General features: G+C 35.3%; 1 protein-coding gene across 1 annotated transcript; it reads right to left on the bottom strand.

Moving 5' to 3' along the window:
- Window positions 1-458: 458 nt before the first annotated feature.
- On the bottom strand, window positions 459-8,854 carry LOC124776108 (putative leucine-rich repeat-containing protein DDB_G0290503). Its single transcript, XM_047250953.1, has 7 exons — window positions 8,842-8,854; window positions 7,617-7,678; window positions 7,332-7,495; window positions 7,052-7,157; window positions 1,136-6,790; window positions 777-845; window positions 459-557 (listed from the first exon to the last, which is right to left on the bottom strand). The coding sequence occupies exons 1-7, from the start codon at window positions 8,852-8,854 to the stop codon at window positions 459-461; spliced, it is 6,168 nt and encodes a 2,055-aa protein (XP_047106909.1).
- Between the last annotated feature and the right edge of the window lie 3,434 nt (window positions 8,855-12,288).

Consider the following 12,288-nt stretch of genomic DNA (forward strand, 5'->3'; position numbering starts at 1 on the left):
GTGGACACTTTCTTATTGTTTCCAGAATAGCTTTTTTATATTCGTTTCTACATTTAATTTAGAAGGTAGGTATTCAAGCTATTATAAATATGATACTACAGCTTAAACTGGTGAATAAAATTGGCCAGTTGTTTAGTATACCACAGATTTTGTCTGTCTGGAAACTATTTTTGAGGCCTTGTCAGTTACTTAACAATTAATTACTGAAAATAGTGTCAAAAACAGATTAGAAAAACCATTAAAATATTACTTTCACTCACAAATCATTATTTTAACTGTAATGTGTCCCATCACAAACTGGACAATTTACTATCAGTTACTCATATGGTGATCACAAATTTTAGGGCAGAACTACTTATATGACCCTTACTAAAATGGAACCGACTTATGCGAAGACACAGAATTTACTCAAGTCATATCATTCTTTTGCAGTTTTCAATTCGACAGAAATACTGACTTCAATGTGGTGTAAATAGCACTGTCCCTAGTAAGCTTTTCAGTTTAGTGAGCTTATGGTTATGTATTGTTATATCACAATCTGCCTTCCACATCCCCACCTATCACAATAAAAATGTCCAAATACTAAAAAGTGCAGAGATGATATCCTTTGGTAATCCGTTCAGAGGTACTACTGATAACCCAAAACTACCTAGCTTCAGATATCTGTTCTTAACAGAAAATATCTAGATCAAATCTAGAGACTGAGCACTTGATTGATCACTTCATATAAACTGTCAGTCCACTTCTTATGTGATTCTTTCTTCATTATTTATTACCTGTACTATAGTGTGATAAGAGATGTTTTTTTTAAATATAAATATATATAAATAATCAACTGAATGAACCTAACAATAGTCATAAGTATATGGCAATTAAAGTATATAACAAATTGTCTAAAAATGGGTCAATCAAGCCTGACAAATTATTTAAAAACAATGTTCATAACTTCTTGTTAACTAATCCATTCTATTCATTAGAAGAATTTTTAGAAATGCCCAATATCAACTTAAATATGTAAAAATTTATTTTGTAAAATTAATAGGTTAAGTGAACTGACGAAGTCTATTGCGTGTAATAATGCTGAATGACTAATAAAGAATCTGAATCTGAATGAAAAGAGGATGGCAAAACTTACATCTTCCATTTCTTCTTTCTCTTCATATGCCTCTTTTGCTTCTTTTGCTTCTTTTGTCAGCTGCCTAATTGTATCTAGGAGATGTTCCCTCTCACGTGTCCAGGCAGCGACCTCTCCTGGATGTTCTTTCTTGCCCATTTTTGAAAGTAGAGTAGTAATGCGCCGCTTTTGATCATCTACAACTGTTTCCAGTTGTTTCTCTTCAGTTTTCCACAGTGCAACTGTAGATGGGATTTGCTCTTCTGTCAGAGTCTCTACTTCTAATGAAAGCTTTTCATTGTCTCTATGCAGACGTCTGTTTTCATCTCTGAGAGCTTGTAGTTCAGCCTCCAGTTTCTGAAATTCTTGGGTATGGTCCTCTACTATCGATGGCAGATCAGATATTTTTCTAGATTGAAGTCTCTGGATTTCATCTTTGAGATTAGTGACATTCACTGTAAGTTCTTCAATTGTACTTGTTGCATCAAGAAGTTGTTTGTTCAATAACTTGTTATCTTCCATAAGCTGACTCATCTCTTTCTCTCTGCTTTTTTCATCAAATGATGCAATTTGCTCTGCTTGGAGTAATGGTGTCTGTTTTCCATCTTTGAACTTCCTGACTTCCTCTTCAAGTTCCCTTCTAATGGTATTTGCATCTTTAAGTTCATTCTGTAGTGACTCATTCTGATTTCTTAGTTCATTAATAATTTTTTCACTATCTATGTCTGTTTTAATTATTTCCACAGGTTTTTCCACGTACTTCACAACTTCTTTTGCACTGCTGCTTGTAATATCAGTTAAGGACTCAAGCCTCCTCTTCAAAAATTCATTCTCTTCCCTTAACTGATCGATAATTTGTGTGTCATCAGTTTCAGCAAACAATACTTGTTCTTGACTACTCTGTGCCAATTTTCGTGCATCTTCAAGCTGTTTTCTCAATGTTTCATTGTCTATTCTTAGTTGAACAACATCTGCTTCATGTGTTACACTTGTGGGCTGCAGGCCTATGCTCGCTCTTGCATTTTCAAGCTTTTGTCTCAATGCTTCATTATCTTTCATTAATTGTTCATATGCTTTATCACTAATAGTGCCTACAGTAGATCGTCTAGCGTGAGCCATTTTTAGATCTTCAACCTGTTTTCTCAACATTTCATTTTCTTGATTCATCTGATTAATAATTTTTGTGCTATCTGGATCTCTTTGACGCTTCACTCTTGCCTCTTCGATTTCTTTTAGTAGTCGCTCATTTTCAGTTCTGAGCTCAGTAATAGTTTTCTCATATTCACTTTCATCATCACTTGTCGTATGTAAGACCTTTCTTGCATCCTCAAGATCTTTCCTCAATGACTCATTCTCTGTTTTGAGCTGTCTGATGACCATTCCACTTTCAGACTCTACAGAGGATGATTCTGGAGCTGCCAATACCTGTGGAACAGTCTCCATGATTTTGTCAGCAGGAATTTGTTTTACTGATGTTGATATTTCATCTTTAATTTGCATTGATTTAAGAGCATCATTTCCATCTGTAAGCTTCCTAATTATATCCTCAAGCTGTAGTACCTTGGCATTTGAACTACTTAACTCATTTTTCAATGATTCATTTTCACTTCTCAGTTCATTAAGGGTACTTTCAAGACTTTTAATCATGTTATTTGCATCACTAAGCTGCTTTTGCAATGACTCAATTTGACTTCTCAGTTCATCAAGAGTGCTTTCATTTTCTGCTTCTGCAGTAGATGTTCCACCAGTCAGTTGTTCCACTTTAGAAATACCTTGTATTTCAACATTTTGTTGCTGCGGTGCTTTAATTACTTCCACAGGTTTCTCTACATATTTGATGATTTCTTTAGGAACACTTTCCTTAATTTGTGTTGTATCTAATTGTTTTTTGAGTAATTCATTCTCTTCTTGTAGATGACTCATTCTTTCAATTGCATCACTAAGCTGCATTTCCAATGACTCAATCTGATTTCTCTGTACATTAAAGATCCGTCCAGTGTCTACATCTGGTGCTACTTCAGCAACATGTGGTATTTCCAGACTTTGTTGCTGTGGTGCTTTAATTACTTCCACAGGTTTCTCTACATATTTGATTGTTTCTACTGGAACACTTTCCATTATTCTGGTTGTTTTTTGTTGTTTTTTGAGTAATTCATTCTCTTCTTGTAGCTGAACCATTGTTTCAGTTGCATCACTAAGCTGCTTTTGCAATGATTCAGTGCGAGTTCTCAATTCCTTTAAAATCCTTTCATTGTCCACTTCTGCAATAGCAGGCTGATTTTTGAGTAATTCATTTTCTTCTTGTAACTGACTCATTGTTTTAGTTGCATCACTAAGCTCATTTTTCAGCACTTCAATTACATTTGTCAGTTCATTAATGATCTTTTCATCATCACCTTCTGCAATGGATGTTCCAACACTCTTTTGAGCTACTTCAGCAATATGTGCTATATCAACAGTTTGTTGCTGTGGTGCTTTAATTACTTCAACAGGTTTCTCTACGTATTTGATTATTTCTACTGGAACACTTTCCATTATTCTGGTTGTTTTTCGTCGTTTTTTGAGTAATTCATTCTCTTCTCGTAGCTGAACCATTGTTTCAGTTGCATCACTAAGCTGCTTTTGCAATGATTCAGTGCGAGTTCTCAATTCCTTCAAAATCCTTTCATTGTCCACTTCTGCAATAGCAGGCTGATTTTTGAGTAATTCATTTTCTTCTTGTAGCTGACTCATTGTTTTAGTTGCATCACTAAGCTCATTTTTCAACAATTCAATTACATTTGTCAGTTCATTAATGATTCGATCATCATCACCTTCTGCAATGGATGTTCCAACACTCTTTTGAGCTACTTCCATTATTCGGGTTGTTTTTCGTCGTTTTTTGAGTAATTCATTCTCTTCTCGTAGATGAACCATTGTTTCAGTTGCATCACTAAGCTGCTTTTGCAATGAGTCAGTGCGAGTTCTCAATTCATTCAAAATCCTTTCATTGTCCACTTCTGCAATAGCAGGCTGATTTTTGAGTAATTCATTTTCTTCTTGTAGTTGACTCATTGTTTTAGTTGCATCACTAAGCTCATTCTTCAGCAATTCAATTACATTTGTCAGTTCATTAATGATTCTTTCATCATCACCTTCTGCAATGGATGTTCCAACACTCTTTTGAGCTACTTCCATTATTCTGGTTGTTTTTCGTTGTTTTTTGAGTAATTCATTCTCTTCTCGTAGATGAACCATTGTTTCAGTTGCATCACTAAGCTGCTTTTGCAATGAGTCAGTGCGAGTTCTCACTTCATTCAAAATCCTTTCATTGTCCACTTCTGCAATAGCAGGCTGATTTTTGAGTAATTCATTTTCTTCTTGTAGCTGACTCATTGTTTTAGTTGCATCACTAAGTTCATTTTTCAACAATTCAATTACATTTGTCAGTTCATTAATGATCCTTTCATCATCACCTTCTGCAATGGATGTTCCAACACTTTTTTGAGCTACTTCCATTATTCTGGTTGTTTTTCGTCGTTTTTTGAGTAATTCATTCTCTTCTCGTAGCTGAACCATTGTTTCAGTTGCATCACTAAGCTGCTTTTGCAATGATTCAGTGTGATTTTTCAATTCATTCAAAATCCTTTCATTGTCTACTTCTGCAGTAGCAGGCTGATTTTTGAGTAATTCATTTTCTTCTTGTAGCTGACTCATTGTTTTATTTGCATCATTAAGCTGCTTTTTCAACAATTCAATTACATTTGTCAGTTCATTAATCATCCTTTCCTCTTCATCTTCTGCAATGGATGTTCCAACACTCTTTTGAGCTACTTCGAAAATATGTGGTATATCAATAGATGGTTGCTGTGATGCTTTAATTACTTCCACAGGTTTCTCTACATATTTGATTATTTCTACTGGAACACTTTCCATTATTCGGGTTGTTTTTCGTCGTTTTTTGAGTAATTCATTCTCTTCTCGTAGCTGAACCATTGTTTCAGTTGCATCACTAAGCTGCTTTTGCAATGATTCAGTGTGATTTCTCAATTCATTAAAAATCCTTTCATTGTCTACTTCTGCAGTAGCAGGCTGATTTTTGAGTAATTCATTTTCTTCTTGTAGCTGACTCATTGTTTTATTTGCATCATTAAGCTGCTTTTTCAACAATTCAATTACATTTGTCAGTTCATTAATCATCTTTTCCTCTTCATCTTCTGCAATGGATGTTCCAAAACTCTTTTGAGCTACTTCAGCAATATGTGGTATATCAACACTTTGTTGCTGTGGTATTTCAATTATGTCCACAGGTTTCTCTGCAAATTTGATTGATTTCTTGGTGATACTTTCCCTAATTTGCGTTGTAGATTTAAGTTGTTTTTCGAGTAACTCTTTTTCTTCTTGCAGCTGATGCATTATTTCAGGGGTATATGTAGTCCTTCTTTCAAGGTGTTTCTTTAGTAATTCATTTTCAGCTGCCAGATGACTTAAAAGTTTCTTTGTACCTGATTCATCATCTGAAGAGTCAATACTTTGAACTACATCTATCTTTCTGGATGCACTAATTACCTCTATAGGGATTTCCAAATGAGTGGGCGGTCCTTTTGCAGATGTTTTCTGTCTCAGATTGTATATATCTGACATCAAAGGCATTAAATGAGCTTCTAGTTCATCTAATTTCTTCAATATTTTATCATTAGCAGCACAACATGTGCATAATGTGCATTTCTTATCCTCTTCAGACGTTTGTTCCCTAAGTGCTGCAATTTCTGACTCTCTTTGCTTTAGAAGTTTCTCTAATCTTAAATTTTCCTCCTTGATGGTTTCAACAGTGCAGTTTGTTATATTTACTATTAATTTCTCATGGAGGCATCTGACTTCTTTAGTCAGTTCCTTAATACTATCTGTGTCAGCAGATAGCTTGCTTTGTTCTGGATAAACTGTCACAAATTTTGTCAATCTAGACGTCAAGTCATCCACTTCAACTTTTAGATGTCCATTTTCATGCCTTCCAGAAGAGAGAATGGATGAACTCCTCTGATTCTGCATCAGAATATGATCATTTTCAATATTTATTTCTGTTAGTTTATGCTGCATTGTGTCAATGCCTCTTCTGAGATTATCCACAATGTCTTGAAGTCTCCTATTTTCTTCTTTAGCTGCAATCAGTTCATTGCACAAATTTTGCATTTCCTCTGAAGTACTACCATGTTCACAAATTGTGGTTGATACTTCAATAATGTTATCTGGCAATACAGTCCTCAGTGTTTCAATATCAGATTTGAAGCTAGCAATAAGCCTCCATAACTTTTCACTTTCCATCTTCTGTGCTTTATACTGATTTTCTAACAAATGAACTTCTCCCATTCTTTTAAGCCTATCATCACTAACTGCTGCCTGTGCTGCTTCTTTCACAACATTTTCAGTATTTATTTGCAGCCTGTGAAGAAAGTCTCTCATGCTCTGGAATCTTAGCCTTTCAGCTTGCAATTGATTTTGCAGTAAAAGTGCCTCTTCCTTCACAGATTCCAGAGACTTTCCTTCTAGTTCAAGAACTCTTAATTCACTTAATTGTGACAATGTGTTTCTCTGGTCTATAATTTCAGCATTTTGCTTAGAGATTAAGCTCAATAGCTGCTCATTTTCCATTTTACAAGCTTTTAGCTGATGGTGCAAGAGATCCAAGTCTTCAACTCCCTAAAAAAGAAATAGTTATCAATGTAACATTAAAAAGAGAACCATTATAAGAAATTCTTATCATTATGGTGCTGTAGTAATTACAGGGGCAATGGTAAGGAAAATAAGACATCAGGTCAGCATAAAGATACTCAGAGAAGAAACACAGTGAAAAGGAAATATAAAAATATGTAAAGATGTTTTGTCTTCCAATATTTTCATATTGTATTTGAGACAAGAAACTGGAGAATAATATTTATATTGTCTTTAGATCATACTGACCATACACACACTGACGACTGCTGCCTGAAAACTTATCTTGCATAGGTAAGCAACAAAAAATTTGGTATACTTGGATGTGTGTATGAATTTGTTTATTAACCAAACACTCAATTAGACATATAAGTCACAAAAGAAACTGATATGCAACTGAGTGTGTTGACAGCATAATCCTTATGGATGGGACTCTAATATTCTTGGGGATATCCCTACATGTAATATTGGTATTGTATTGTTAATAGTATTGTTTTAAGATCATTTAATCATTCGTGCACAAAGATACTAACTGGTATTGGACAAGTCAACTGTTAATGAGATGCTGAGCGATGATACAGCATGAACTGATGTGACGTTTATAAACAGTGTGTGTATTAGACACATACATACATTTACCTGTATAAGAACTGTAAGCAAATACATATGGGCTACACTGGTATGCCCTATTAGCTATTCCAATTCAAACTAATTAAATCTCACAAAATGGTGTGTACATCAATACTGTAACCACACCTACTCACCTCTTAAGATATAACAGTTACTCTAGTTAGAAAAGTGAAAGGATATTTACAGTTATTACAACATTTTGATGACCATAGTTCACAACTTCAACTATTGTACCAAAGTCAAAAACTTGAAAATTAACTGGTGTTCACAACTTGTACTACACTAGGCAGAAAATGCCTTATACGATATTCCAGTTCTGCATATTAACAAATATTATTTATGCTGTAAAAACTTTTGAGGAGGTACAAGGAAACAGATATTTTAAATTATACAGTCCATTATACAGGTCTATATGTTCAGTTAATAAATTATATATTTTCTTCCATGCATGGAGTGGGCCATTCTGCCAGAGGGTTGTACTCTCATAGTCAGCATATTACCGGTAGTCCATTTTTTCTTGTGATACATGAATAGCGGTCTTGATTCATGATTGCCAGTTCATTGGCAGTGTCTAAGATTTTATGTTTGAATATCGTGTGAAACTTCTACTAGAAAATTTCAGTAGATGCGCTGGCAAAGAGAAAAAATTCAGATAAACAGCAGGAGTTCAAATGGATGACAAGCAAACAAATAAAAATGACAAGAGACTGCTAGACTGTTGCAAAAATACTGATCTTGAAATCATGACTACAAAATTAAATAGATCTGCAGACAAATTTAAAACATGTAAATCTCTGAACCCCCCTTTAAGTGAGTTTTAGATAGACTATGTTGCTATACCCAATAAGAAAGCCAAAGAAGTATTCAACATACAAACAAGAAAGGGAGTTTTTGAGTCAGACCACCATCTCCTGAAAATAAAAATTAGACTTAAACCTAGCAGAAGAAAAAACAAAAGAACAAAATCAAATGATCCACAGTACCTGAAAATCAACAAGCAAGAAATTCTTTAGGAAATTAGGCAATAAAATATCACAAATTGCAAAGAAGTGGCTAATGTTCTGAAAAACATTATGAGATTTGGCCAAACACAGGTGGTGGAACATTGCCTATGATTGGCAATAAAAGAGAGAACATAAACACACAAAACTTTTAGTAGCAACAAAACACTAGAAAAGTGGTATGAATTTTTAACCCTCTGCTGGCCACACTGTTGTAAAATGTGCTACAGTAGCAGTTTTTATACCTTATCAATACCTTAATTTTGAACTATTGTAGTAATGTATTCCAGTGTTGAAGCTTACTCGATAATGTTAAAATGGCTCCCATTCCTTTGTTTAGCTTTCTCAGTTTGTTTTCTCAACTGCAAACAATGAGGCGTTGGATGTTGTAGAAAGTACAATGCAAACCTGCTGTTGTCATAGTTACAAGCTCTCTTCCAGCCGTCAACATGCAGAGGTAAGTGTAACAACAAGTAAAATACATTTATTCATTGTTATTTATTTTGGTTATACAGGCAAGTGAATTTATTTATTCCTTTTGATACTTTGTTTCAGTTCAAAGGGCTTACCATAGGAGGAAATTTGCAAACTACAGTCTATGCAGACTTCTCATATTTTGGGGACAAGTGATGCAGATTTGAGTGATACAAACAGTAAATGTGAGGACCATGACAGCAAATCTGAACTGCAAGGTGAGAATGGTGATTCCAGCACATTTTGCATATGCATTATTTGGCATAAATACAATGAATGCACCCGGGCTCTTCAGTAGTTGTCTACTCACCTGAAGATGGTCAGACATCTCTGGGCCTAAATATCATGGCAGAATGTCAATGTGATGTGGCGGTACACCAAAAAATTATTAGAAGAAGAAATGTGGCAGGAAGATCTCAGAAGTTACAAGTGGACGGTGATGATCTACAAGATATGACATGTGTTGGAGGTCGTTATTGAAAAAGAGAAAGTTGCCTCCTACAGGTGAGAGTATTAAAAGCATAAATGAAAACTGTCAAAGCATTAGCAACAAAGTGCCAGAGTTTGAAGTGGTCATGAAAAGCAATGAAGCTTGCATGACACTAGGTACAGAAAGCTGGCTGCAACCTGAAATTGATAGCAGTGAGATTTTGGGGAAAATTTAATTGTATATTGAGGGGACAGGCAAATGGGAAATAGAGGTGGTGTATTTGCCACAGTAGACAGAAACTCAGATCCACCGAGACAGAAACTGAAGCTGCATGTATGATTGTTTGAGCAAGACTCAATATTATCAGAGGGCATAATGGAAATGTATTGGATCTAATGGCAACAAATAGACCTGACCTCTTTCAGGATTTACACATCAATACTGGTTTCAGAGACCATGACATGGTTGTGGAACAACGATTACCAGAGTACGAAGTACAACTAAACTAGATAAACTAAACTAGATAAACTAGATAAAATATCAATAGAGTCATATCTCAGTGAGGAACTTGAAACTTTCAGCATGGGGCAGGAGCATATACAGAAACAAAGGCTCACATTTAAAAGAATAGTTTACCATGGACTGGATGGACATATACCCAGTACAACAGTTCATAATTGGAGGGAACCTGCATGGTATATGATCACTGTAAATAAACTTCTAAAAAAAACAGAGATTACTGCATAATAAGTGTAAAAGAAAGCATAGGACTATAGATAGAGGGTTGCTGAATGAAGTACATTTGGCTGTCAAGAGAACAATGCATGATGCCTTCAGTGACTACCATAGCAGAATACTATCAATAATATTTCAAAAAACCTAAAGAAATTCTGGTCATATGTAAAGGCTGCCGGCAGTGCAGTGTAGCCATGTACGGAAGTGAAACATGGACGAAAATAGTTTGGACAAGAAGAGAATAGAAGCTTTTGAAATGTGGTGCTACAGAAGAATGCTGAAGATTAGATGGGTAGATCACATAACTAATGAGGAAGTATTGAACAGAATTGGGGAGAAGAGGAGTTTGTGGCACAACATGACAAGAAGAAGGGACTGGTTGGTAGGACATGTTCTGAGGCATCAAAGGATCACAAATTTAGCATTGGAGGGCAGCATGGAGGGTAAAAATGGTAGAGGGAGACCAAGAGATGAATACACTAAGCAGATTCAGAAGGATGTAGGTTGCAGTAAGTACTGGGAGATGAAGAAGCTTGCACAGGATAGAGTAGCATGTAGAGCTGCATCAAACCAGTCTCAGGACTGAAGACCATAACAATAACAATGTGGTCAGAGTCCACACCTGGCCCTGAAAATGTCTTACAGTTTAAAATCTAGTTCCAAAATCTCTGTCTTACCATTATGTAATCAATATGAAACTTTCTGGTATCTTCAGATCTCTTCCACATATACAACTTTATTTCATGATCTTAAATCAATATTGCTACTAAAATAGGAAGACAGCCCTATTTTCAGCCATTCAGAGCATACCTCATGATTAACTGCCAGCATCCAATAAGATTCATTCTGTTTCCGGGCAGCTAGATGTAAGTTATAAACTGTCCTGCAAGGATCTCTCTCTACACTGTTGCAGTACTTTGCTACAATGCAGTTTCATTCACAGAGTGATCAAATTATTCATTCAGATGTTAATGTTACTTTTTTGGAGCAGTATAGCTGTGAATGCATATCTGTAAATGTTTTAGAATGATTTCCGAATGAATATTTCAGGTGGCAGCAATGAATGTGAAGTTCCTCACAAGCAACTTTAATTAAATTGCACACCCTTAGTTGTATGACTGGATTTATGATTTACTGTCAGAAAGGTCACAGTGTGTAGTAATCAATGGAAAATCATTGAATAAAATAGAAGTGATATCTGGCGTTTGCAAGGAAGTGTTATAGGCACTCCTCTGTTACTGATCTAATAAATGATTTAGGAGACAGTCTGAGTAGCCCTCTTGACTGTTTGCAGATGATGCTGTGATTTACCATCTTATAAAGTCATCAGATGATTGAAACAAATTACAAAAGACATGTACAAGCTATCTGTATGGAAAGAAAAGTGCCAATTGATTATAAATAATAAAAGGTCTGAAGAAATACACATGAGTATGGTACTAACAGGAATCCCCAAAATTTCGAGCTGCAGGATAAAACACACAAATCTAAAGGCTACAAATTCAAGTAAATACTTAGAGATTACAATTATGAATAACTTAAACTGCAATGATAACATGGCTAACACTGCATGGACAGCAAAGCAAAGACTGTGATTTATTGGTAGAACACTTAGAAAATGCAACAGGTCTACTAAAGAGACCACTTGCACCTTGCTTTTCTGCCTTATTCTGGAGTACTGCTGTCCTGTGTGGGATCCACAGCAGACAAGGTTCATAGAAAAAGTTCAAAGAAGGGCAGTTCATTTTGTATTATCACAAAACAGAGGAGAGACTGCCATGGATATGATATGCGAATTGGGGTGGCAATCATCAAAACAAAGATGTTTTTCATTGCAACAGGATCTTCTCATGAAATTTCAGTTATCAACTTTCTCCTCAGAGTGTGAAAATACCTACCTACAAAGGGAGGAATGATCATCATAATGAAATAAGAGAAATTATAGCTCACATGGAAAGATTAAAGTGTTTGTGTTTCGCACATGCTGTTTGAGAGTGGAATGGTAGAGAAATAGATTGAAGGTGGTTTTATGAATGCTCTGCCAGGTAATTAATTGTGATTTGCAGGGTAATCATGTAGATGTAGATGTAGATGCTTCACAAGCAGTCGAGGAGGCTTATGTCCTGGATTTATAACTTTTTCAAATGTGCATCTGAAAGCAATACTTCTATTTTTGACATTTTGAAGACTCAAAAACAAGCTGCAGAAGCATGTGT

This window comes from Schistocerca piceifrons, chromosome 1, assembly GCF_021461385.2.
Source record: "Schistocerca piceifrons isolate TAMUIC-IGC-003096 chromosome 1, iqSchPice1.1, whole genome shotgun sequence".
Lineage (NCBI taxonomy): Eukaryota > Metazoa > Arthropoda > Insecta > Orthoptera > Acrididae > Schistocerca > Schistocerca piceifrons.

Bases quoted from the DNA above. Each gene is read 5' to 3' on its own strand.
- LOC124776108 (XM_047250953.1), bottom strand. The intron at 6,791-7,051 runs GTCAGTATGATC...TTTCTTTTTTAG, and splicing joins CAGTCGTCAGTGTGTGTATG to GGAGTTGAAGACTTGGATCT. The intron at 846-1,135 runs GTAAGTTTTGCC...GACTATTGTTAG, and splicing joins AGAAAGAAGAAATGGAAGAT to GTTCATTCAGTTGATTATTT.